The sequence below is a fragment of the Trachypithecus francoisi genome, unplaced genomic scaffold (genome assembly GCF_009764315.1).
Source record: "Trachypithecus francoisi isolate TF-2019V2 unplaced genomic scaffold, Tfra_2.0 Lachesis_group14, whole genome shotgun sequence".
Lineage (NCBI taxonomy): Eukaryota > Metazoa > Chordata > Mammalia > Primates > Cercopithecidae > Trachypithecus > Trachypithecus francoisi.
The window spans coordinates 60933148-60960221 of NW_022681459.1; the positions used below are offsets into that span (position 1 = coordinate 60933148).

At 42.2% G+C, this 27074-nt stretch overlaps 1 protein-coding gene and 1 pseudogene across 3 annotated transcripts in view; one reads left to right on the forward strand and one right to left on the reverse strand.

Annotated features, from left to right (window-relative positions):
- EP300 (E1A binding protein p300) overlaps positions 1-27074 on the reverse strand; it is a 93961-nt gene that overhangs the window by 37525 nt on the left and 29362 nt on the right. Inside the window, exons 3-10 of one of the 2 annotated variants that reach the window (XM_033233822.1) lie at positions 20564-20740; positions 18897-19158; positions 16632-16745; positions 14732-14977; positions 8159-8252; positions 6096-6233; positions 3311-3428; positions 2353-2527 (exon numbers count right to left, since the gene is read on the reverse strand). In XM_033233822.1, coding sequence (XP_033089713.1) covers positions 2353-2527; positions 3311-3428; positions 6096-6233; positions 8159-8252; positions 14732-14977; positions 16632-16745; positions 18897-19158; positions 20564-20740 — 1324 coding nt within the window. The remainder of the gene's footprint in view (positions 1-2352; positions 2528-3310; positions 3429-6095; positions 6234-8158; positions 8253-14731; positions 14978-16631; positions 16746-18896; positions 19159-20563; positions 20741-27074) is intronic. The other variant, XM_033233823.1, reaches the window with a different exon arrangement.
- On the forward strand, positions 960-1907 carry LOC117096429 (annotated as a pseudogene). The gene is made up of 2 exons (XR_004442482.1): positions 960-1291; positions 1595-1907. The product of XR_004442482.1 is annotated as a 60S ribosomal protein L17-like (transcript).

The window sequence follows — 27074 nt, forward strand, 5'->3', positions numbered from 1 at the left end:
TTTTTTTTAAATCTTTAGTTACTACTCAAGTTCAAATCATATACTGAAGCAGTCTCTAATCTTGACTTCTTCATTCCTCAAAATTTGTTCCCTAACAAACTACTCAAAAAATATGTGTTTTTCCTTACTATTGGGCAGCCTCCACATATGCTATTTCCTCAGCAATGTTGCTCCTGCCATCTTTTTACACATTAGAAAACAGTACCTGGCACACTTCAGTTAACAAATGAGGCTGCTAAAGGCCAGTGGTAACCAACGGTTATTTACTTTACTACTTCAATGAATGAAAGAGATGAACTTCTTAGCCCACCTATAATCTACTGATGGTATGAGGTTTACTACATGCTGGCTCAGCTGGCACTTTCTGATAGGTCATGAGCATTTCCCAACTCAGTAAATGCAGGTTTTTCCTATCACAGCCTTGCTCACAGCATTTAAACTGCCTGTGTCATTCCTGAAAATGGTGTGCCTGCTCCATATTTCACTACTTTGATCCTACTAGTAAGTCGAAGATTAAGACAATTTATCATAGTCTTGGCTATCTGGTTAATTCATCAGGTCAACAATGATGCTATAACCAGAAACTGAAGCTGTCAAAATGTAATTTTAAATGATGCTTCTAGGCAGGGAAGCATCATTTAAAATTCATGCCTATAATCCTAGTACTTCGGGAGGCCAAAGTGGGCTGATCATTTGAGGCCAGGAGTTTGAGATCAGCCAGGCAAACAGGGCAAAACCCCGTCTCTACGAAAAATAAAAAAATTAGACAGGCGTGGTGGCACGAGCCTGAATCCTTGCTTGATTGAATCAAGCAATCCCAGGTTGCTTGAACCTGGGAGGTGGAAGCTGCAGTGATCCAAGATCACGCCACTGTACTCCAGTTTGGTTGACAGAGTGAGACTCCATCTCTTTAAAAAAAAAAAAAACAAAAAAAAAAACCCAAAACTTCTTTCCCTAAGCGGCCTGAGGAAATCTGTGAAAATGGTTCGCTATTCACTTGACCCGGAGAACACCACGAAATCATGCAAATCAAGAGGTTCCAATCTTCGTGTTCACTTTAAGAACACTCGTGAAACTGCCCAGGCCATCAAGGGTATACATATTCGAAAAGCCACGAAGTATCTGAAAGATGTCACTTTACAGAAACAGTGTGTACCATTCCGACGTTACAATGGTGGAGTTGGCAGGTGTGCCCAGGCCAAGCAGTGGGGCTGGACATAAGGTCGGTGGCCCAAAAAGAGCGCTGAATTTTTGCTGCACATGCTTAAAAACGCAGAGTGCGCCAGGCGCGGTGGCTCAAGCCTGTAATCCCAGCACTTTGGGAGGCTGAGATGGGCGGATCACGAGGTCAGGAGATCGAGATCGTCCTGGCTAACATGGTGAAACCCCGTCTCCAGTAAAAAAAACACAAAAAATTTAGCCGGGCATGGTGGCGGGCGCCTGTAGTCCCAGCTACTCCGGAGGCTGAGCCAGGAGAATGGCGTGAACCTGGGAAGCGGAGCTTGCAGTGAGCCGAGATCGCGCCACTGCACTCCAGCCTGGGTGACAGAGCAAGACTCCTTCTCAAAAAAACAAACAAACAAAAAAAACGCAGAGAGTAATGCTGAACTTAAGGGTTTAGATATAGATTCTCTGGTCATCGAGCATATACAAGTGAACAAAGCACCTAAGATGCGCCGACGGACCTACAGAGCTCATGGTCGGATTAACCCATACATGAGCTTTCCCTGCCACACTGAGATGATCCTTACTGAAAAGGAACAGATTGTTCCTAAACCAGAAGAGGAGGTTGCCCAGAAGAAAAAGATATCCGAGAAGAAACTGAAGAAACAAAAACCTATGGCACGGGAGTAAATTCAGCATTAAAATAAATGTAATTAAAAGGAAAAAAAAGAAAAAAGAAAAAAGAAAGCGTTCCTAGCCTTAGAATATTTTATGTCAAGAAGGAAGTGTGACAGTGTAATATGATATTATGTGTGTTACAGGGCTCCTGAACCTGGTCAGCCTACAAACATCCACTGGCTACTTACCACACAAGCCAGTCTCAGAGAAATCTGTGCATATCTGTAGGCTATCGCTTTCCAGGTGTCACACTATTGGAGAAGTTTACACCTTGGGCTCTAAAAACATTGCCAGATTATCAAAGTATGTTAAGTACCATGCCCAGACATCTTAAATACACTTGTTCTGCTTCTGTTTTTACTAGTAGATGAGTTATTTTCTTTGCAAAGGCAAATGGTTACTTTAAAAACTCCAGAATAGTTACACAAGCTTATAGAAATTAATGACTCTGGATAGAAACTATTTTATTATCAATTTCTCTCAAATAGAAATATAACAAAAAACACTTACTAGAAGTCATTCCTGGTTGCGGCTGTCCCATATTAGGCCCTGGATTCATGGAAACTGGAACCATGCCTGCAGCATTTGGTAGCATGTTCTGTTTCTGTAATCTAGTCCTTCGTTTTTCTTCTAGTTCCTTCTGGATCTTATAGATTTTCTCAGCTAGAAGGTGGTAGTACTCCGCCTTTTGAATTGTTGAAGTAAAATAAGGGAGATGAGGAAAAAAGGAACTACCACCAGGTAACAGAAAAAATAAACTGAGAACAGATACTAGTTTCATTCTGTATGGTGCCAATTTAGAAAGGAAAGTTCAACTCACATAGAGAAACTGAACTGCAGTTAACAATATTAAGTCGCTACTTCATTATATTCCAGTGAAGAGAGAACAGAGCTGTTAACAGCTCAGCACCACCCCCCTCCTGTTTTTGGGAGAGACAAAGTCTCCCTCTGTTACCAGTGGCACAACCATGAATCACTGTAGCTTGACTTCCAAGGCTCCGGTGATTCCCCTACCTTAGCATTTTGAGTAGCTGGGACTACAGACACGCGCCACCACGCCTGGCTAATTTTTTGTATTTTTTGTAGAGATGGGGTTTTGCTATGTTGCCCGGGCTGGTCTCCAACTCCTAGGCTCAAGTGATCCGCCCACCTCAGACTTCCAAACTGCTGGGATTACAGGCATCGAGCCACTGCACTCGGCCAGCTCAGCCACTTTTTAGGTTGACAGGATAACCAGATAAAGTGCCACATGAGTGCATTGCATTAGGAGGAAAAACATAAAATTCTTGATGACATACACTTAAGAAATTGCTTTGTTATCCTAACTGTGCTTGGTGATAATAAGACAGGGTAGCTACAGTGTGTCCCTGTCTGAAGCACATGTACTACTTGCACATGCCAAAGAGAAATAAAATAACCACAACAGGCTCGATCTTGGCTATTAATAGAAAAAAAACTAGACACTCACTCGATTGTTTGCAGATTCATACATGTCCCCTTCGACTTTCCGAGCATATGCAACCAGGTTTTCCATCCGTCTGTCTTTTAAAGCAGCAGGATCCGGTGTAGGAAATATGGCTTGGACGCTGGAAAAAGAAAATCCTACCAGTGTAATAGCATGTCAGCTTTTTTAAATTTTTTTTCCTGAAACGGAGTCTCGCTCTTGTTGCCCAGGCTGGAGTGCAATGGCACGATCTCGGCTCACCACAACCTCCGCCTCCCAGGTTCAAGCGATTCTCCTGCCTCAGCCTCCCAAGTAGCTGGGATTACAGGAATGTGCCCCCATGCCCCACTGATTTTACACTTTTAGTAGAGATGGGGTTTCTCCATGTTGGTCAGTCTGGTCTCAAACTCCCAACCTCAGATAACCCGCCCGCCTCGGCCTCCCAAAGTGCTGGGATTATATGCGTGAGCCACTGCGCCCGGCCAGGATGTCAGATTTTAATTAGACTTTTTCCAATTTTTATACACTGAACACATAGAGGAACACACAAACAAAAAGTGGCAAGGTGAGACACATTAAAATATAATACTGAAATGAAATTGTCTTTCTGTGATAAACAAAAGAATTTTTGTATTTCGAGCACAATACAAGAAATGACTCTACAAAAAATACTCTTTGGCCCCTGTTACTCTAGATGTAAAGTAAAATATTACACTGGGCTACATACTAAAGACAGTGAGGAAAACAGGCCTTGTCATAGTATCAAGTAGCAGAAGCCTTCAGAGCTCCATCTACTCTTCTAAATTTATTACTTAGCTTACTGAAATAAAATTTATTAACCACTCTAAAGTGTGAAAACATCAAAAACTTGAAGTGTTCTGACAAAGGCTTATAAAAAACAAACAAAAAACCAAAAACCTGAAGTGGAGAGAGCAGAAATGCATAATGATTCTGTTAGATTCAGATTTTCACTTTCATGCAATTCCCTAACGGAATGTTTTGCACTAGTATTTCTTATGACTAATAAATGTGGTCTTTAGGCATTAATTCTATTTGGATATCTCGTACTCAGTTGCATAGGACTTGAAGGAACCAGATCAAGAAGACATAAATGAAGAATACTGAGTTGGTAGAAAAGTTGAGCATATATAATAAACTTTTAATGTAAAGTCAAATGATCAATCCCAAATAATCATCTGTGTCCACTAAATAAAAGTTACTGAATAGTTTGTCACAATATAAGAGATTGGTTATTCTTTATTAAAGGAATAATTTCATTAAACTTGTGAAGTTCTTTCCTTGTCAAATTCCATTACTTGGTGCTACCAATGAAGAACTCCTGGCTGAACGCAGTGGCTCACGCCTATAATCCCAGCACTCTGGGAGGCCGAGGTAGGTGGATCACCTGAGGTCAGGAGTTCGAGACCAGCCTGGCCAACACAGTAAAACCCCATCTCTACTAAAAATATAAGAACTAGCCAGGTGTGGTGGCATACACCTGTAACCCCAGCTACTTGGGAGGATGAGACAGGAGAATCGCTTGAACCCAGAAGACGGAGGTTGCAGTAAGCCAAGATCATGACGCTGCACTCCAGCCTGGGCGACAGAGCAATACTCTGTCTCAAAAAAAAAAAAAAAAAAAAGAAAAAATTCCTAAATGATTGGCACGCATGGGTTCCTGGGAGAAAAAAAATTCCTAAATGAAACATATATAATTGGTAGTCTGGTGTAACTTAAAAACAAATTAAGACAAAATGATAAATAATTCCTCTATCAATTAAAAAATATGGATACAGTAAAGGAGATCCTGCTATTAACTGGAAGTGAAATGAAAAGACTTCTCCAAGAAAAAATACTGCATGGTGTTTGAAGGGTAAACTCTGTAATCGGCGAGGTCCAAGCTCTACCTTTTTATGATGCTGAGCACATTTCATTACCTTGCTTTATATGCCTCCTCCTCCTTCATCTGACAAAAACTCTTTAGATTAAGATGGAGTTTGTAACGGGAGAGTACCTGAAATATATCAACTTCTCAAAAAATAAACTGCCATGTGCACATTTGGAGGATGAGAAGACCAGAGACCAACCTACCAGATTCAACTTATCAACATAATAAAAGCTCTACCAGGACAGGCGCGGCGGCTCATTCCTGTAATCCTAGCACTTTGGGAAGCCGAGGCAGGCGTATCACTTGATGTCAGGAATTTGAAGTCAGCCTGACCAACATGGTGAAATCCCGTCTCTACTAAAAATACAAAAGTTAGCCAAGTGTGGTGGCGCATGCCTGTAGTCCCAGCTCCCTGGGCGGCTGAGGCAGGAGAATCGCTGGCACTCGGGAGGCGAAGTCTGAAGTGAGCCAAGATTGTGCCACTACACTCCAGCCTGGGCAACACAGTGACACTCCGTCTCAAACAAAAAAACAAACAAAAAAATTCCGCTCCACCAGGAGTAATAGAAAAGGATGTTATCACTGCAATATTTTAATGAGCTGAGGCCTAGTTTTTCTCAGATATTTAAGTTTTGCAAAGGCAATAGCTATAAACAATGTTTAATTAATGTATTATTTACTGGCACTAGACAGAACACTTCACGCACTATTAAAGCTGAAAGACTACTATAGATGGTGAGAAAGGTTAAAAAGGAAAAAAGCTGCAGCAGCAAGAAATCCACAAGAGTAGAAGTATCAACATCAATGTCCATGCTAAAGAAAAATTGCTAATATTCCTTTAGTGATTAAATGCCCAGGAGATTGAAAGCATGTTGACATAACATCTCTTTACTAATGAGAAATGTCCACAATCTTACTTACAGTTTGTGAACAAGATGATTTCGAAGATCCTGAGTAATATCTTCATGCCACTGTTTCCGAATTCCAGTAGTGGATGGTTGAGCTGCTGTTGGCATAGGACCCAGGGAGGGTACACTCGCATTTTCACTCATCATTGGGCTTCAAAAAGGGGTCACCAAATAGTTTTAGTTAAGAAAGGTAGGAGAAAGAAGATCTCATTTAATTCAAGCTGACATTTATTTCTGTAATGGGATCAATATGCTATGTCACTTCTATTTGCATTTAGGAGTTAGGCAGGGAGAAGTGTGTGACTAGACTGATTTTAAAGTATGCATGCTCACACCTGTGTGAGGGAAAGCTGTATTTCTTTGGAGGGCAGGATGACGTCCTAACACAAGATACCGTAAGACTTAATTTTCTGGGTTTTGTTGGTTATGTTTTCTTTTTTTCTTGGTTTTTTTTTTTTGAGACAAAGTTTTGCTCTGTCACCCAGGCTGGAGTGCAGTGGTGCAATCTTGGCTCACTGCAACCTCTACCTCCTGCGTTCAGGCAACTCTCATGCCTCAGCCTCGAGTAGCTGGGATTACAGGCATGCATCAACATGCCCAGCTAATCTTTTGTATTTTGTTTGTTTCTGAGATGGAGTCTTGCTCTGTCGCCCAGGCTGACTGTAGTGGCACAATCACAGATCACTGCAATCTCCACCTCCTGGGTTCAAGTGATTCTCTTACCGCAGCCTCCCAAGTTGCTGGGATTACAGGCACCCACCACCACGTCTGGCTGATTTTGTATTTTAGTAGAGATGGGGTTTCATCATGTTGGTTAGGCTGGTCTCAAACTCCTGACCTCACGTGATCCGCCCACCTGGGCCTCCCAAAGTGCTGAGATTACAGGTGTGAGCCACCGCACCCAGACATTATTTCTTCCTGAGACGGAGTGTCACTCTGTTGCCCAGGCTGGAGTGCAGTGGCGTGATCTCAGATAAATGCAACCTCCGCCTCCGGGGTTCAAGCGATTCTCCTGCCTCAGCCTCCTGCGTAGCTGGGATTACAGGTGGGCGCCACCATGCCTGGCTAATTTTCGTATTTTTAGCAGAGACAGGGTTTTGCCATGTTGCCTAAGCTGGTCTTGAGCTCCTAAGATCAAGCAATCTGTCTGCCTCAGCCTCCCAAAGTGCTGGGATTATAGGAGAGCTGCCATGCCCAGCCCACACTTAGTTTTCTAAGGCTTGTGTTATCAGACTAAGCTGTCATTTTAACACAGCTCACCTCAGGGAATTATTTGGATGATGGACTAATCCTTTTTTTAAAATAATAATAATTATTTTTTGAGACACAGTCTCGCTGTCACCCAGTCTGGGGTACAGTGGTGTAATCACAGCTCACCACAGCCTTGACCTCCCAGCCTCCAGTGCTCCTCCCACCTCAACCTCCTCAGTAGCTGGGACTACAGATGCATATCACCACGCCTAGCTAACTTTTGTGTTTTCTTGTAGAGAAGATGTCTTGACATATTGCTCAGGATGGTGCACTAATTCTTAACATCAGGATAAGGCTGACTGTTATGGAACTGTAACCTTGCAACATCCTACTCTATTAGGGAAGGTGTAGGCTACATTAGATAATTAATACAATTACGATTAAGGCTGTAGAAAGAAAAAAGAATAGGCCGGGCAGGGTGGCTCACGTATGCAATCCCAGCACTTTGGGAGGCTGAGGCAGACGGGGATCATGAGGTCAAGAGTTCAAGACCAGCCTGGCCAACATGGTGAAACCCCGTCTCTACTAAAAATACAAAAATTATCTGGGCATGGTGGCGTGTTCCTGTAATCCCAGCTACTCAGGAGGCTGAGGCAGGATAATTGCTTTAACCGGGAACCAGGAGGCAGAGATTGTGGTGACCCAAGATCGCACCACTGCACTCTAGCCTGGGCTACAGGGCGAAAAAAGAAAAGAATGGACTCAAACATCTGTCTGTATTCAAAGACATCCTCAAACCGAGGAAACTATGTTAAAAATTCAAACAATCAATTGTTAACCAGTATTTGTAATGTGACCCAGGGTACAAACCATGGTAAGACTTACTTTTGAGAATTTATGGCTGAATGCAACATTGAGTCAGAAAGAAGACTCGGCGTTTGAACTCCTACACCTCCATTTACTCCCATAGGACTAGCACCTAAGTCAAAATGAAATAACAAAAGACAGAAATAAATACAACAGTCACCATACAATAAATACCATAAAGTTAAGACACAAATGACAAATCAGGAAAAAAGTATTAGCAGCACATACAGTAAATAATTGACAATATAACTGGCAACACATATGTAAAAGCTGATTTGAAGTACCCTTATAAATAGGTAAGAAAAAGATGAACCACCCAACAGTAAATCATAGAACACTAAACTTAAAAAAAAAAAAAATACAAATGTGGCCGGGCACAGAGGCTCATGCCTATAATCCCAGCACTTTGGGAGGCCAAGGTGGGCAGATCACAAGGTCAGGAGTTCGAGACATATTGGCCTGGCCAACATGGTGAAATCCCCTCTCTATTAAAAATACAAAAAAATAGCTGGGAGTGGTGGCAGGCGCCTGTGATTCCAGCTACTTGGGAGGCTGAGGCAGGAGAATCGCTTGAACCCAGGAGACGGAGGTTGCAATAAGCCAAGACTGTGCCACTGCACTCCAGCCTGGGCAACAGAGTGAGAATCTGTCTCAAAAAAAAAAAGCAAATTGTGCACAACAGCACTTATGGTTAAACATATTTTCATGTATGAAATTCTCAAAACTTTTAGAAGTTAATTTTCTAAATCCAAGTGTTGAGAATGATGTGTGGAAATACACATTTTCAACCAAAATGCACAGATGTATATAAACTGATAATCTCTTGGAAGAGCTATTTGGCAAGTGCTAACATAAAAACATTCTTGAATATATTCTTAGAATTTCCACTTTTGATGTCTTACAGTTATATATGTCTAGAAGGAGCAAAGAATTCTCAATCCAAAATTGTTTAGAGAATTTAACTATACATGCAAATGCTTCCATAAGCAACAAAAATTTATGTAAGCAGATAGGAGCCTAAGTACAGTGATCCTTAGAGACAGGGACACAAAGCAGTGTACGGGTGAAAGAAAAACACATTTTATCCAATATTCCAACACTCCTTTAAAATGGCTTAAATAGCTCTAACGTGCATACATTACTTCTTCAATTAACACCTTTAATGAATATCCTTTCTTTATTTTTTGAGACGGAGTCTCACTCTGTCACCCAGGCTGCAGTGCAGTGGCACGATCTCCGCTCGCTGCCTGCTCCACCTCCCAGGTTCACGCCATTCTCATGCCTCAGCCTCCTGAGTAGCTGGGACTACAGGTACCTGCCACCACGAATGGTTAATTTTTTGTATTTTTAGTAGAGACGGGGTTTGAACACGTTAGCCAGGAGAGTCACGATCACTTGAGTCTGTGATTCACCCATCTCGGCCTCCCGAAGTAGATGCCGAGCACGGTGGCTCACGCCTGTAATCCCAGCACTTTGGGAGGCCAAGGCAGGCGGATAATAAGGTCAAGAGATCAAGATCATCCTGGCCAACACGGTGAAACCCCGTCTCTACTAAAAATACAAAAATTAGCCAGAAGTGATGGCGGGCACCTGTAGTCCCAGCTACTTGGGAGGCTGAGGTAGGAGAATAGCTCGAACCCCGGAGGCGGAGGTTGCAGTGAGCGGAGATCACGCTACTGCACTCCAGCCTGGCTACAGAGCGAGACTCCGTCTTAAAAAAAAAAAAAAAAAAGAAAAGAGAGATGGGGGTTCTCACTATGTTGCCCAGGCTGGTCTCAAACTCCTATGCTCCTGTGTTGGCCTCCCAGTTGCTGGAATTACACGCATAAGCCATCATACGTGGCTGTATATTCTACTGCTTTAAACACTAATAACAACTTAAGTGACTGGAGAGATAAAACAACAAATGAACAAACAAGAAAGAAAAACTAAAAGCATTCAAACCCATGTTGTTCAATGTAAAACAAAAACAAAACGAACAAACAAAAACACTAAAAACAACCAACAGCAACACTCACATCAAACCAAATTTTCATGTGGTTAAAAGACTTTTGATACACAGTTCTATTAATACATCCCTCAAGTTATTTCCAGTTAAAAACAAAACTTCCCACTAAAATGAAAGTAATTGGCTCAATTTACAAACAATTTTTAAAGAGAGAAATGCTGTTGCCTTCCTTCGTCATGCTCCCTAAAAGCTTAGGCTAAACTTTCCTTCATTGTTTTGTTTTCGAAACAAGGTCTCACTCTGTCACCCAGGCTAAAGTATAGGCGCACGATGATAACAGCATCCTGAAACTCCCAGGTTCAAGCAATCCTCCCACCCTGGCCTCCCAGTGATGGAATTCTAGACATGAGTCACTGCGCCTGGGCAGAATTTCTCTTCTAATATTATCAGGCTCGCTCTCTGAAATATAGCTGTTAGAAGTGGTCTTTTCCAAAAAGAGTTGTGATGTCATTAATTATGTATGTGTTACTGTAAAAATCTTGTGTAAAATTACATTTGTAGATAAATTATTATATTTAACCAATTTTTAGTGCAATGAAATAAAAAACTGATTACACTGTACATGAATCTGCTTATCTTAGTGCCTTCTGATGGTACATGAAAACACAGCTACACATTCTCTCCAAGGTCTCCAGGTCTATTCTAGAGATTTTTGATCACTAAGACAATTATTACTACAAAGGTACTATTAACTGAAGAAATAAAAACAAAGGAAACTTGAGTGATCTTAAATCTAATTCTAAATAAGACACCAAGAAATGGGGGGAAAAATCCCCCCAAATTATCATTCAAATAATTCTGCGCATATATAAAAGTACATAGGCAAGATAATATAATGAGAGGAAAAGAGCTATAATAGGAACTATACATAGAAGTTTGAAAAATAAAATGGAACTATCCAATTACAACAATGAAATTCCAGGCCACGGGAAGACATCAACCTAAGGTCAACATCCTAAAACTTAAGGAAAAAGGTAAGATGCATTCTGCGTAGCACGGAATGGGAGATAAAAAAGTAATACTGGGCGTGGTGGCTCATGCCTGTAATCCCAGCACTTTGGGAGGTTGAGGCGGGCGGATCATGAGGTCAGCAATTCAAGACCTCCTGGTGAAACTCTGTCTCTACTAAAAGAAAATACAAAAAGGTGGTGGCGTGCACCTAGTCCCAGCTACTCTTGGAGGCTGAGGCAGGAGAATCGCTTGAACCCCGGAGGCAGAGGTTGCAGTGAGCTGAGATAGCGCCACTGCACTCCAGGCTGGGGGACAGAGTGAGACGCTGTCTCAGAAAGAAAAAGAAACAAAGAAAAGAAAAAAAAGAAAGAAAGAAACAATGCTAATTCCAAGACAGAAGATATAAAACAAGAGGGGAAAATATGCTAGTCTCCAGGTCCAACTTTCCATTACCCCTGTACATGTATTTTCAATACAGAAGAGGTAAAAGGAAGCCTGAAAAGGCAAGGTTGCTCCTCATCCCTTTTCCTAGTCCTGCTTAAAAACTCGTCACTCAATAATTATTTAACAAGTTAGCACTGATTGTTATGGAAGTAATGAAAAACACAAACTACTTTGGGAAGTTGAGGCTGGCGGATCACTTGAGCTCAAGAGTTCAAGACCAGCCTGGGCCACATGGCGAAACCCTGTCTACACAAAACATACAAAAATTAGCCAGGTGTGGTGGTGCACGTGTGTGGTCCCAGCTACTTGGGAGGCTGAGGTAGGAGGATCGCTTGAGCCCAGGAGGCAGAGGTTGCAGGCCAAGATCGTGCTACTGCATTCCAGCCTGGATGAGAAAGCAAAACACACACACACACACACACCACACACACACACACACAGAGACCAATCTCTCACACACACGTTTCTAGTTATCAGACCCAGTCTCAAATAACACATGCACAGGGAGACCAACCTCAAAAACACACATGTACGTTTCTAGTTATCCAAAATTTATCTAAGAGAACTTATCTAAGTCCCCGATTAGGTAAAAAGAAAAACATCCTCTTTGAAAATACTGCTTTCAAGACTGAAATCAGAAAAAAAAAAAAAAAAAAGAATAAAATCAATGGACCAAGTAATAAACAATAACAATAGGGCAGGAATGAAGAATCTGAAGAGTATTAAAGTAGAATCAGTGTGGTACAATGAACATTATTAGCACAACTGTCTAAAGCAGTCATGCCAGTGACTGCAAAATCTGACTTACAAACTTGAATACAAGAAGCTCCATGTTACTATCTATCAATCATTTTGGATCTTAAATTATTAAAAGTCAAAATCAAAATTGATGGATGTAAAAATGTTTGCATTTCACTCTCATAACTTTCAGTTTCCGACAAAACAGTTGTTAAACAGTTTATGAACACAGCAGCATTAAAACTTCACTGCGGTGGCTCAATACGTGCTTAAAAGCAGATCACTGGTTTGAAATTACTGTTATTACAGTAAAGAAAATATATAGCAAAGAAAAAGCAGAAGAAGAAAACGTCCTGAAGATTAATTCAAAAACTAAAAACGGGAGCAACAGAACACAGTGGAAAATAGGAACAAAGTAAAAAATAGCAGTATGGGTTTGGCATCCCAAATACAAAAATCCAAAACTTTCTGAATGCCAACATGATATTCAAGGAAAATGCTCAATGGAGCATTTTGATTTTTGGATTTAGGATTCTCAACTCAACCAGCAAATATAAACATTCCAAACTCTGAAAAAAATCTGAAGTACTCTGTTTTCAAGCATTTCAGAAAAGGGATACTCAATCTGTATTAAAAAATAATCTTAGAGGGCCAGGCATGGTGGTTCATGCCTGTAATCACAGCGCTTTGGGAGGCCAAGGCGGGTAGATCACCTGAGGTCGGGAGTTCAAGACCAGCCTGGCCAACATGGAAAACCCTGTCTCTACCTTAAAAAGAAAAAATAAAAAAATTAGCCGGGTGTGGTAGAGGGCACTTGTAATCCCAGCTATTTGGAAGGCTGAGGCAGGAAGATTTGCTTGAACCCAGGAGGTGGAAGCTGCAGTGAGCCAAGGTCCGTGCCACTGCACTCCAGCCTGGGTGGCACAGCAAAACTCTGTCTCCGGGGGAGGGAAACAATCTTAGGCCAGGTGCGGTGGCTCACGCCTGTAATCCCAGCACTTTGGGAGCCCAAGGCAGGAGGATTGCTTGAGCCCAGGAGTTCAAGACCAGCCCGGACAAGACCCCGTCTCTACAATGCTGGATGTCTAACTACTCAAACAAAATAGCTTAGATATTTGAATTGCTTAACAGCAGAGGGATAGACACAGAAAAAAGCTGTTTGATTTTATGATATGCAATTAGAGAAACATACATATTCCAAAATTAAGATACTAGAACAATTCTCCCAATTTTATCATATGCAATCAGAGAAACATATATATCCCCAAATTAGGATACTGGAATACTTCTCCCTCTTCCCTCTCAGTCATACAACAGGAAGTGAGGCAAACAAGTCACAAAAAAAGTATTTGAAAAGGCACACTATTCCTCCTGCCAGACATGAGGAAATCATTACCAACTACACTCATTTCTGTATGTTTCAACCCAAAATGCCTCAGGTCAAAACACAACAATTTCTGTTGTATAGTTTAAAACAGCAGAATAATTGGAGATCTTAATGTCCATCTGTAAGAGATTGTTGAGTCGGGCGCAGTGGCTCACGCCTGATTCCCAGCACTTTGGGAGGCCCAGGCGGGCGGATCACGAGGTTAAGAGATTGAGACCATCCTGGCCAACATGGTGAAAACCCTATCTCTACTAAAAACACAAAAATTAGCTGGGCGTGGTGGTGTGCGCCTGTAGTCCCAGCTACTCAGAAGGCTGAGGCAGAAGAATCACTTGAACCCGCAGGCAGAGGTTGCAGTGAGCGGAGACCGTGCCACTGCATTCCAGCTCATCTCACAAAAAAAAAAGAATGACATACTATACAACCATTTAAAATGATACATGGAATACTGACTATGAAAGATGTCTATACAGTTTTTTTTTTTTTTTTTTTTTTTTGAGACGGAGTCTTGCTCTGTCACCCAGGCTGGAGTGCAACGGCTCAATCTCAGCTCACTAAAATCTCTGCCTCCCAAGTTCAAGCCATTCTCCTGTCTCAGCCTCCCATATAGCTAGGATTACAGGCACGCACCACCACACCCTGTTCATTTTTGTATTTTTAGTAGAGACAGGGTTTCACAATGTTGGTCAGGCTGGTCTCAAACTCCTGACCTTGTGATCCACCCACCTCGGCCTCCCAATGTGCTGGGATTACAGGCATGAGCCACCATGCCCAGACCATCTACACGATATTAATCAAAGTTTGTTGTGGAATAACATATGGGATCTCATTTCTGCAAATCTAAACTCATATAATGCAAAAAAGGATCAAGGAAGATACAAACCAGTGGCAGTTACCTCTTGCAGATGAATTGTAAGGGACCTTTTACACTGTAATCTTTAAAAAATTATTTCAAAAATTAATCATGTAGCAGAAAAAAAAAAAAGGAGCTAATGACCCTGCATCTATAGATGTCTTTTACTGACACAACCAATACTGTGTTACTAGGACGACACAAACTTACTCATGTTGCTCATGGGTCGCATGCCTTGGGGAGACTGCCCAGGCTGCTGATTCTGCTGGTTCTTTGCTTGCACCTGGGGTTGTGTCGGCATCTGATTTACTTGATAGGGTAGTCCGAGAGCTGCATAGGCTCTTTCTATAGAGCTGGGATCAATCTGACTAACAGTGCTTAGGTTGGGGGTAGACTGTTGACCCACCCCTAGAGAGCTAGGATTTCCAAGTCCAACAGGTGCTCCAGTCAAAATTGCTAGAGAAGACAAAAGATATAGTATTACAACATTAACGCTGGTGAGAAAAAAAGACTAACATGTCTAATAAAAAAACACACACCCACACAAAATTATTGTTACGTGATTATGAAACATCTGAGTATGTGGATCGTCTTCCATTATTTCCTTGAAGAAATTTCTAGATGCAGAACTGATTCGTAAAGGGGGACCACTGGTATAAAAGACTTTTGATTCTGAATGCCCAATAGCCTTCCCAAACGGCTTTATTAAAGTTCCTACCAAATCCTTTGGAGCCATTCAACTGCCAACACCCGGCAGCATCATTTCTGCCAACACGACAAGAGAGAAATGGTACCTTATTTCTATTCTTAATAGTGAATTATATTGGGAGTTCCCCTCTCTCCTCCCACCTCTGGTGAACTGTCTATTTTCTATTCCCAATTCTTGTTATAAAATTTAATTCCATTTTCAAATGCTGTACAATACTTCCCAAATTTGTCCTTTAACCCTAAAAGATTAAATTTTTGTTGTTACAGAGATGTGGTAGTTACGCTTTTAAAATGTTAGTCATCTTTTCTCTTTAAAAAAAAAAAGAAAAGTTCTCCTCTGGCCGGGCGTGGTGGCTCAAGCCTGTAATCCCAGCACTTTGGGAGGCCGAGACGGGCGGATCACGAGGTCAGAAGATCGAGACCATCCTGGCTAACACGGTGAAACCCCGTCTCTACTAAAAATACAAAAAACTAGCCAGGAGAGGTGGCGGGCGCCTGTAGTCCCAGCTACTCAGGAGGCTGAGGCAGGAGAATGGCATAAACCCGGGAGGCGGAGCTTGCAGTGAGCTAAGATCGCGCCACTGCACTCCAGCCTGGGCGACAGAGCGAGACTCCGTCTCAAAAAAAAAAAAAAAAAAAAAGTTCTCCTCTATCCCAATATTATAAAAATAATCTCAATTTTTTCTTTTTAAAATAATTTCCAAGTACTGGAACGTTTAGATCACAAGTATAAAAGAGTAACTTGCCCAATGAGGAAGCAACAGTCTTTAAATTTTCATACGTTCAAAGCAGAACATAAATTTACCTATTGTTGTTTGTAAAAAGAATGAATATTGAGAGTTACTGGATCTTACTTTAGACGTTAAGCAGTGTTTAGTTCTTTCTTTTCTTTTTAGACAGGATGTCACTGTGTCACCCAGGCTGAACTGATATGGCACAATCATAGCTCACTGCAGCCTCCAACTCCCAGATTCAAGCAATCCTCTCATCTCAGCCAGGCACACACCACACACAGTTAATTTTTTCAAGTTTTTGGAAGATACAAGGTCTCGCTAAGTTGCCTGGCCTCAAGGAATCCTCTTGCCTTGGCCTTCAAAATTGTCGGGATGACAGGCGTGAGCCACTGCACTTTTTTTTTTTTTTAAATAGAGGCAGGTTCTCACTCCATCACTCAGGCTGGAGTGCAGCAGCATGACCATAGCTCACTGTAGCCTCAAATTCCCTAAGCAGTTCAATTCTATACACTAACATGAGGGAAGCAGAAAAATTAAAAGGGAAAAAAACATTTATTCAACATAGTACAATACCACAGGTCCCTCACATAATCAAGAAGTACTATAAATGGCACTGGTGAGACTTTAAAAACTTTTCATATAAACCTTCAAAAGATTTCATCACTTACGCTGTTGATTTCTCTTATCACCAGCATTTTTGAGGGGGAGACACACAGGACAGTCATGTCTTGTACAATTCTTCCAGTGTGAAATGATTTGTCGAGAAGATGCACAGTGTGCCACTAAAGAGAAGAAAATGTTTTGTTTCTTTTTTTCAAGAGCAGGTTATGTTTTTACATTAATAATAGCTAACTTGTTGACCACTTAATAAGTAATATAAATGCATTAACTTATTTCATCTTCCCAACAGTCCTGTAAGGTAGCTCCTATTAATACTCAGAATTTACAGTCAAGAAAGGCAAAAAGAATGGGTAAGCAATTTGCACAAAGAGAGTACTCAAAGTGAGATTCAACCTCAAGCAGTCTCGCTCTAGAGTCCTCATTTTTCATCATCATACTATACAACCTACTTTATTCTAAGCAAATGTACTCTAAACCAATGGTATGACATACATGAACACTTTTTAATGACTCCACACAAATTAGATCGAGTAAAAATGATTCTAGCAAACTGTATTGAATTGAACACTTGCTTACATGACAGTTAGCAAACTCTCAATAACATTTAAAGTATGCTATGCTGGGGCAAATAAAAATCAGTCTATGAGGATCACCACATGGGAAAACCTTTGAAATTTCTTCTCTTCCCATATCCTTAGACACATGCTCACAAAAATGATACCGTGTTTTGGCCGGGCGCAGTGGCTCACGCCTGTAATCCCAGCACTTTGGGAGGCCGAGGAGGGCAGATCGCGAGGTCAGGAGATCGATACCAACCTGGCTAACACAGAGAAACCCTGTCTTCTACCAAAAACACAAAAAAAATTAGCTGGGAGTCATGGCGGGTGCCTGTAGTCCCAGCTCCTCAGGAGGCTGAGGCAGGAGAATGGTGTGAACCCAGGAGGCGGAGCTTGCAGTGAGCCGAGATTGTGCCACTGCACTCCAGTCTGGGCGACAGAGCGAGACTCCATCTCTCAAAAAAGAAAAAAAAAAAGACACTGTGTTTTTATCATTTCCTAAAATAATGTCACTACCAGTAGTCTCAAAATTGATTTTGTTTATGGCAGCTTTATCCATAATTGCCACAGAATGGACATAGCCAAGACGACTTTTACTGAGTGAGTTAACCATGATGATGCATTTAGGCAATGGAATTTTTAAAATGCTTTGAGGTATAAATATTTTTTAAATTGCACATACTGGCCGGGCGCGGTGGCTCACGCCTGTAATCCCAGCACTTTGGGAGGCCAAGGCGAGCAGACCACGAGGTCAGGAGATCGAGATCATCCTGGCCAACATGGTGAAACCTCGTCTCTACTAAAAATACAAAAAATTAGCCGGGTGTGGTGGCAGGTGCCTAGTCCCAGCTACCCGGGAGGCTAAGGCAGGAGAATGGTGTGAACTCAGGAGGTGGAGTTTGCAGTGAGCCGAGATGGCACCACCATACTCCAGCCTGGGCAACAGAGCAAGACTCTGCCTCAAAAAAAAAAATAAATAAATAAAAAATAAATAAATAAATAAAATTAAAAAATTGCACATATTTATGCACACTTTGTTTTTTTGAAATAGGGTTTGGCTCTATCGTCCAGGCTGGAGTGCAGTGGTATGATGTCGAATCACAGCAACCCCTGCCTCTTGGGCTCAAGCCATCCTCCCACCTCAGTCTCCCAAGTAGCTGGGACTACAGGCACACACCCAGACACCTGGCTGATGTTCTCTAGTATTTTTTGTAGAGACAAGGTTTCACCATATTGCCCAAGCTGGTCTTGAACTCCTGACCTCAAGTGATCTGCCCACTTCAGTCTCCCAAAGTGCTGGGATGACAGTCATGAGCCACCGTGCCCAGCCTTTTTTTAAAAGACATGGTCTCACATTGTCACCCAGGCTGGAGTACAGTGGTGCAATCATAGCCCCCTGTAGCCTTGACTTCCTGGGCTCAAGCAATCCTCCTCAGTCTTCTTAGTCCCTCAGCTAGGACTACAGGGGCACCACGCCTGGCGAGGTCTTTCTATGTTGCCCAGGCTGATCTCAAACTCTTGGCCTCAAGCAATCCTCCCCACTTGGCCTACCAAAGTACTGGAATTTTAAGTGTGAGCCAACACACCTGTTCTAATGTATACATTTTGGTGACTTTGTACATACATAGACACCATCACTACAATTAAGGTACTAAACATATCCATCACCACAGAATAGACTTGATCACATTTGCCTTCTTCTCCCTGCCTGTAAAAATTAATTGCTAAGTACAGTAACCCTGTGAATCCACTTACCTTGGCAAGACTTGCCTGACTGGCAGTGTGTCATGTGGTTTAGGACATTCTTCATTGTGCGACAGTGGGGAAGGTTGCACTGCCTCACTTCCCCATTGGCCTGCTCCCGGCGCTGGCACTTGTGAGCATGCAAAAGGAGAACAAGTTGCTGCTGGATGAGCTTGCGCTTCTCTGGATCAGCTGTATGTGCTCCAGAACCCATCCCTTGGGCAACTGGAGTCACCAGGCCTGGCTGCTGGACCTGTGGGGCTGGTTGTTGACCCTGAGAGATATAACAATATATTTAATGGTAGGAGTCATAGAGATGTGCATATTTTCAAGTAAAACCTTTATAGTTAGTCTACTATAAGCTAGACTCCATTTTTCGATACAGGGAATTCATAAACCATGGCTCCTACCTTTAAGAAGCTCGATTTAGTAAGAAAAAAATGACATTATGAAGTGATGTAAGTATGTATAATATACAGAGAGTAAAAGCAGAGAGAAGGACATGGTAAACTCCAGTGGGAGAGGGAAGGGTGAGAAGGTGTCTGTAGTTAAAGGCACACCCAAATTAGGTTTTAATGAGCAATGAAGAACTCCTCAGGAGACTCGGCAAAGGGGTCTTTCAGATTGGTGAAAAACTAGTTTTTCTAAACTCTGGGAGAAATTTAGTTTTTTAAATTAAAAAGTGAATATTTCAGGCCGGGCGTGGTGTCTCACGCCTGTAACCCTAGCACTTTGGGAGGCCGAGGTGAGTGGACCACCTGAGGTCGGGAGTTCGAGATCAGTCTGACCAACATGGAGAAACCCTGTCTCTACTAAAAATACAAAGTTAGCCCGGCATGACAGCACATGCCTGTAACCCCAGCTACTCAGAAGCCTGAGGCAGGAGAACTGCTTGAACCCAGGAGGTGGAGGATGCAGTGAGCCGAGATCACACCACTGCACTCCAGCCTGGAAAACAAGCGAAACTCCGTCTCAAAAAAAAAAAAAAAGTGAACATTTCTCAGGATAGAGATGACATATTTCATTCATCTGTATAGCTCTAGGACTTGGCAGAGTATCTGAAATACAGGCAGTCCACAAACATAATGACACAAAGAACAAAACTAAAACATCTGAAAGATCATTTTTTCAGACAATTTTTTCCAAAGTTGAATGCAGACACACTTACTATTAGTAGTTTGAATGTACAAAAATAACAACACTAGAAGTTTCTGAAAACTTGATGTAACAAAAATCACTATTTAAAACAATACATTACTTTTAAGAGGGAATTTACTTTTGTGCAGTAGAATCAAATAATATCGATAAATATGGTCACTGAGAGTTCGGATCCTTTGCCAGAGAGTCCTTCCCCGAAAAGAGAAAGGTTCCACTTTTGTATCCTACGGAAATGCTCACAAGACCAAGCTGCTGAATGGCAGGCCCCTAAAACTTCATCGTAGCAGTCCACTTACTCCTGTTTGGATCAACACGCTCACTGATCAACAACCACAAAGAACAAAAAACCACAAGAAATGGAAAGGAAGCACAAGCCTCCTCATAGGGATGATGATTACATATCAATTTAGGCTCCTAGCGGGTATAAACCTCGGTTTATATAATAGAAGGGTGAAAGTTTAACACAATTCTTTTGTCAAAATGCCAGTTTGAAAACAAGTCTGTAATGGATTAGTACTCACCATGTTGGGCATTCCTCCACCAGGAACTGTCTTTTTGTCCATAGCAAATGGAGATAAGTTATTTGATAGTACAGTCTTTGTCTGAATCTGGAGACCAAGGCCACTGGCTCCAATCTGCTGTCCAGGATTCTGAGTATATGGTGAACCGTAAGGATTGGGGTTGTTCATCATTCCTATCTAAGAGTAAGAAACAAAAGAAAACAAAATGAGGAATAAAATATAAGACATTATTATCCCTTTTCTGGTTTTACTTCCTAGTTCACAAAGACAGTTTCAAAGGAAATTCTCAGCTTCTATTAGAAAACACACTACTACAGCCTGGACAACGTGGCAAAACCCCAGATCTACTAAAAAATACAAAAATCAGCTGGGCATGGCGGCGCATGCCTGTAGTCCCAGCTAATTGGAAGGCTAAAGTGGGAGGATAAGTTGGGAGGTAGAGGTTGTAGGGAACAATGATCGCAATGGACCTAGTGGCGGGCCTGGCGACTCACACCTATAATCCCACCACTTTGGGAGGCCAAGGCGGGAGGGTTTCTTGAGGCGAGGAGTATGCGAACAGCCTGGGGAACATGGTGAAACCCTATTTGTACCAAATACAAAAAAACAAAGACAAACAAACAAACAAACAAAAAACCAGTCGGGCGCGGCGGCTCACGCCTGTAATCCCAAAGCTGTGGGAGGCCGAGGCAGGCAGATCATAAGGTCAGATCCAGACCACCCTGGCTAACATGGTGAAACCCCGTCTCTACTAAAAATACAAAAAATTAGCTGGGCGTGGAGGCGGGCACCTGTAGTCCCAGCTACTCGAGAGGCTGAGGCAGGAGAACAGAGTGAACCCGGGAGGTAGAGCTTGCAGCGAGCCGAGATCTGGCCACTGCACTCCAGCCTGGGCGACAGAGCGCGACTCCATCTCAAAAAAAAAAAAAAAAAAAAAAGGCCGGGCGCGGTGGCTCAAGCCTGTAATCCCAGCACTTTGGGAGGCCGAGACGGGCGGATCACGAGGTCAGGAGATCGAGACCATCCTGGCTAACACTGTGAAACCCCGTCTCTACTAAAAAAGAAAATACAAAAAACTAGCCGGGCGAGGTGGCGGGCGCCTGTAGTCCCAGCTACTCGGGAGGCTGAGGCAGGAGAATGGCGTGAATCCGGGAGGCAGAACTTGCAGTGAGCTGAGATCCGGCCACTGCACTCCAGCCTGGGCGACACAGCGAGACTCCGTCTCAAAAAAAAAAAAAAAAAAAGAAAAGAAAAGAAAAAAAAGAAAAGCTGGATGTGGTGGTGGCATGTGCCTGTGGTCCCAGCTACTCAGGAGGCTGAGGCAGGAGGATCACCTAAGCCTGGGAGGTCAAGGCTGCAAAAGTGATCAGGCCACTGCACTCCAGCCTGGGCAACAGAGTGAGACGCTGTCTCCAAAACAAAAACAAACAAAAAAACCCCACTATACAAAATATGCTAATGACAATACATTTTCAAGATTAAGATCAAAATTCAGATTTAGGGGCCTTGGGTATGGTAAATTTACAGAGCTATTTTCGTAAATAGTTGAAATAAAGATATTTTAGAAACACTTTTAATCATTTAATTCTATCTGCTAAACAAGGTTTGCCATTCATTTCCATTAAGTCACACATTTGGCAAATTCAACTTAATAGCCATCTAACATCTTTGTCATGCTCAAGCATTTGAATGTTTTCTTCTTTTCTTTTCTTTTCTTTTTTTCTGACTATTAAAAAATAGAGACAGAGTCTTGCCACGTTGCCCAGGCTGGTCTCAATCTCCTGGGGTCTAGCAATCCTTCTACCTCAGCTTCCCAAAGTGCTGGGATTATAGGTGTGAGCCACCATGCTCAGCCTCATTTGAATAATTCCTGTATTTTGTTTATATAGAAAGTAGAAAATAGAAGGTTTGGGGACATGTCTTTTTTGTGTAGGGATACTAACAACAGTGTTTTTTTTAAACTTCTGATTCTGACTCCTTTACACAGAACATGTGAAAGTCCAGACTCCACACCATTCCTTGCTGTTTTAAACCTAGCTGTTCTATTAAGTCACCTGCTTGGCCCTTCAAGTCATTTGATTTTGCAACCCTGATGTACTTTTCTGTTTTTGAGACAAAGTCTCGCTCTGTCGCCCAGGCTGGAGTGCAGTGGTGCAAATCTTGGCTCACTGCAACCTCTGCCTCCTGGGTTCAAGTGGTTCTCCTGCCTCAGCCTGAGTAGCTGGGACTACAGGTGTGCGCCACCATGCTCAGCTAATTTTTTAACTTTCAGTCAGGACGGGGTTTCACCATGTTGGTCAGGCTGGCCTCGAACTTCTGACCCCAAGTGATCTGCCCACCTCAGCCTTCCAAAGTGTTGGGACTGCAGGCGTCAGCCACTGTGTCAGCTCCCTATGTACTTTAAAAAATAGTTTCTTTTCCATATTTAAGTTCACCTGGAGCCAATATACTATAATAATAATAATTGAAAAACAGCATTTATTATTCAAAAGTCAAACGTTTTACTGATAATGAAAATTATAAAAATGCATTTTCATTATTCTTTTTTTTTTTTTTTGAGACGGAGTCTCGCTCTGTTGCCCAGGTTGGAGTGCAGTGGCCGGATCTCAGCTCACTGCAAGCTCCACCTTCTGGGTTCACAACATTCTCCCGCCTCAGCCTCCCCAGTAGCTGGGACTACAGGCGCCTGCCACCATGCCCGGCTAGTTTTTTGTATTTTTTAGTAGAGACAGGGTTTCACTGTATTAGCCAGGATGGTCTCGATCTCCTAACCTCATGATCCACCTGTCTCTGCCTCCCAAAGTGCTGGGATTACAGGCTTGAGCCACCGTGCCCAGCCTCATTAATCTTTCAAATTAATTATTTTAAATAACTCAAAACGGGGTCAACTTTATATCCCAAACATAAAGTTTGAAGCTACCCTCCTCTTCTGCCAAATTACACAGAGGATCCCAACTATAAGTCAACATCACTACTAGAAACATTGAGTAGCTAGGCGCGGGGGCTCACGCCTGTAATCCCAGCACTTTGGGAGGCTGAGACGGGCGGATCACGAGGTCAGGAGATAGAGACCATGGTGAAACCCCGTCTCTACTAAAAATACAAAAAAACTTAGCCGGGCTCAGTGGTGGCCGTCTGTAGTCCCAGCTACTCAGGAAGCTGAGGCAGGAGAATGGCGTGAACCCGGGAGGTGGAGCTTACAGTGAGTGGAGATCATGCCATGGCACTCCAGCCTGGGCGGCAGAGCAAGACTCCATCTCAAAAAAAAACAACACAACAAAAAACATTGAGCAAGCACTCAGAATAACTCAAGATGCTATAGCTACTGCCCAATTAAAAGGATTCATACCAGATTTCTCTGTCTGCCAAGACCAGTCAAAGGGTCCTTCAGTTCTACCTCTAAAAACAAACATGCACACTAAAATCCTTCCCATGTATTCCTACCCACTGTGACTGTCTCAACTCAAACCTATCCCAGTGCTTGTACAGACTGTGGACAACAGGTTTGCCTGTCTTCTGTTTTCACCTGCCTCTATAAAAGAAAAAAATTCAATCCCACAGTATGTATACCAAAGTCTTTATGAAGTCTGACCACCTACCTATGGTATCTTATATATTTCCCATACTGATTTTTTTAAATCTGAAAGTATCATGCTCCTTGAGCTGCCAGCATTTGCCTCAAGCTTTTCCTTTTCCCTACAACTGAACAGTAGCACACTTCCTTTCCTGTTTGACTCCTTAATGCTAACCTGGAAATAAACACCAAGTTCACAGAGAGGCATTTTCTGTTGGTTCCTTAGATAGTACAACCTAACTAAGAAACACCTGCAGATTCTACTCATCCTTATAATTTCAAATGTTACTACCTCTGTGAAGCATCTGTTTTAGACAGGTACAGAGCTCTTGATAAAATCTTTTTCTTTTAAATATTCTATAAAAAGACAGGGTCTCACTCTGTTGCCTAGGCTGGAGTGCAGTCTTATTATCATAGCTCACTGTAATTCCCAACTTCTGGGCTCAAGCAATTCTCCCATCTCAGCCTCCCACGTAGGTGGGACTACAAGGCTGCACCACCATGCCCAGCTAATTTTCACTTTTATTTTTGTAGAGATGTTGCCCAGGAGTTGACTGAACTCCTAGCCTCAAGCAATCCTTCTGCCTAAGTGCTGGGATTACAGGTATCTCCCACTATGCCTGGCCTAAAATTTGTTCTTTAAATCATTTGCAGTATCTATACTCTGCAAATCTATATGAATATGACATCTTTATCGGTTCGGCAGTTTGCCTCTATTTAAAAAAAGACAAAATTTTAATCTTCTTTATGCTGTTACCAAAAAATGAAGAAAAAAAAAAAAAAAGTTGAACATTTTCATTTTCCAGATGAAATTCAGAGACTAAGGTAAGTAATTTACAAGAATGATTTAGAAGTACTTTAAAAGTGGCAGTTTGATGGAAGCATAAAAGAATGAGGTGGCCTGAAATGAGACGCATTCAGAGAAAATAATTTCTTGGCCAAGCGCAGGGGCTCACGCCTGTAATATCAGCATTTTGAGAGGCAGAGGTGGGTGGATCACCTGAGGTCAGGAGTTTGAGACCAGCCTGGCCAACATGGTGAAACCCTATTTCTACTAATACAAAAATTATCTGGGCGTGGTGGCACACACCTGTAATCCCAGCTACTCGGGAGACTGAGGCAGGAGAATCATTTAAACCTGGGAGGCAGAGGTTGCAGTGAGCCAAGATTGCGCCATTGCACTCCAGCCTGGGTGACAAGAGTGAAACTCTGTCGAAGAGAAAAGAGAAGAGCAGAGCAGAGCAAAGAAAGAAACCTTCTTGCCAAAAAGACTGCAGGGGCAACAGAATGCAGACACAGGTTTAAATCAAGGCCAGGCTACTTTTGGTAGTTACAAATCTGTCTGCAAGTGTTGCTGCTATTTATGTTTTTTTTTTTTTTAAGTACTAGTATTTATCTAATGTGGCTCCAATAATATGCATACCTATACATGGGGGAGTTGTTTCACCTATTTATTAGCATGAAAATTCATGATAGACATAACATGAAAGTCATTCTAGCACAGAACCCGCATGACAGACAATAAATTATGCCCTCAAGAGTCCTATTATCTGAATCAACAAAATGCTGGAATTTCTAAGCTGCCTTGTTGTCTCTTGTTAATAAATGTAATGTCTTTATCCAAATATTTCCCCAATTTGGTCCTTCATGATTGCATGCCTTGCCTCCCTAGACCAACTGAATTTCAACCACTTCCTGACACTGCTTGTTCCCTTAATCACGATGCATTACCTGGAAACTCCAAGCTCCTCTATGGGCAGACTATGGGTTCAAATACACAGACTACACTGATTGCTGAGATCAGCTGGCAGTAATTTCTTCCTGACACTTTTGGTCACTGTGACCAAAAAAGATTCTCTAGCTTTTGTTTTTCCATCTCCCACAGAGATCTGTGGAAGAGTTAGAAAATAAAATAACAACCAACCTCCAGATCATTGCCCCTTCTATCTCCTGAGCCCCGCTTCTTTACTCCCCACACTAAATGTAATAAGGAATGTTTTGTACTTAATTTCTGCTACACTATAGTTATTTGATCTTGTTTCTTTCTCCATAGCTAATATGCTCCAGATGTCCAATGACCTACCACCATACAAATAGCTACCTAAACTAAAAAGACAGAGAGTGAAGAAGCCACACACAGTTCTAGGCAGCTACAAGAAATGGGTCCTGCAGACAACTGTTCTTTTTTGGAAAAAAGAAAAGTAGAGATGGGGGTCTCATTATGTTGCCCGGGCACATCTAACTTCTGGCTTCAAGAGATCCTCCCACCTCAGCCTCCCAAAGTGGTAGGAATACAGACGTGAGCCACTGAGCCATGTCTATTTTTCCTTCTTGAAAAAAATGTGGCCAGGCTCAGTGGCTCCTGTCTGTAATCTGAGCACTCTGGAAGACCAAGGCAGGTGGATTGCTTGATGCCAGGAGGCTGAGAACAGCCAGGACAACATAGTGAGACCCCGTCTCAACAAAAATAAAAATAACTGGCAGGGCATGGCAGTCCCTGTAATACCAGCTACTTAGGAGGCTGAGGTAGGAGGATCGCTTAAGCCTGGGAGATCAAGGCTGCAAGTAAGCTGTGATGGTGCCACTGCACTCCAGCCTGGGTGACAGAAAGAGATCCTGCCTCAAAAACAAAAGTAACTTAAAAACATTTTGGCTTTGATTAGTTTATGCTGAATCTAAAGATTGGGGTAAAAGGCAATATGATCCAAGTTTCTTCCCATAAATCACCATGGGTCAGACTTTTGGAAGACAGCTGTAGTAGTAACATCACCACGTGCCTGCACATCCTGAACCAAAGATTTCTCCATGAAAAGAACTGTGTTCAAAAGCTGATGTCATTTGCCAACAGGCTTACAGTCATCAAATCTCACTAAAAACTTCCTCACACCTTAAACCTTAATTCTTTTTTTTTTTTTTTTTTTGAGACGGAGTCTCGCT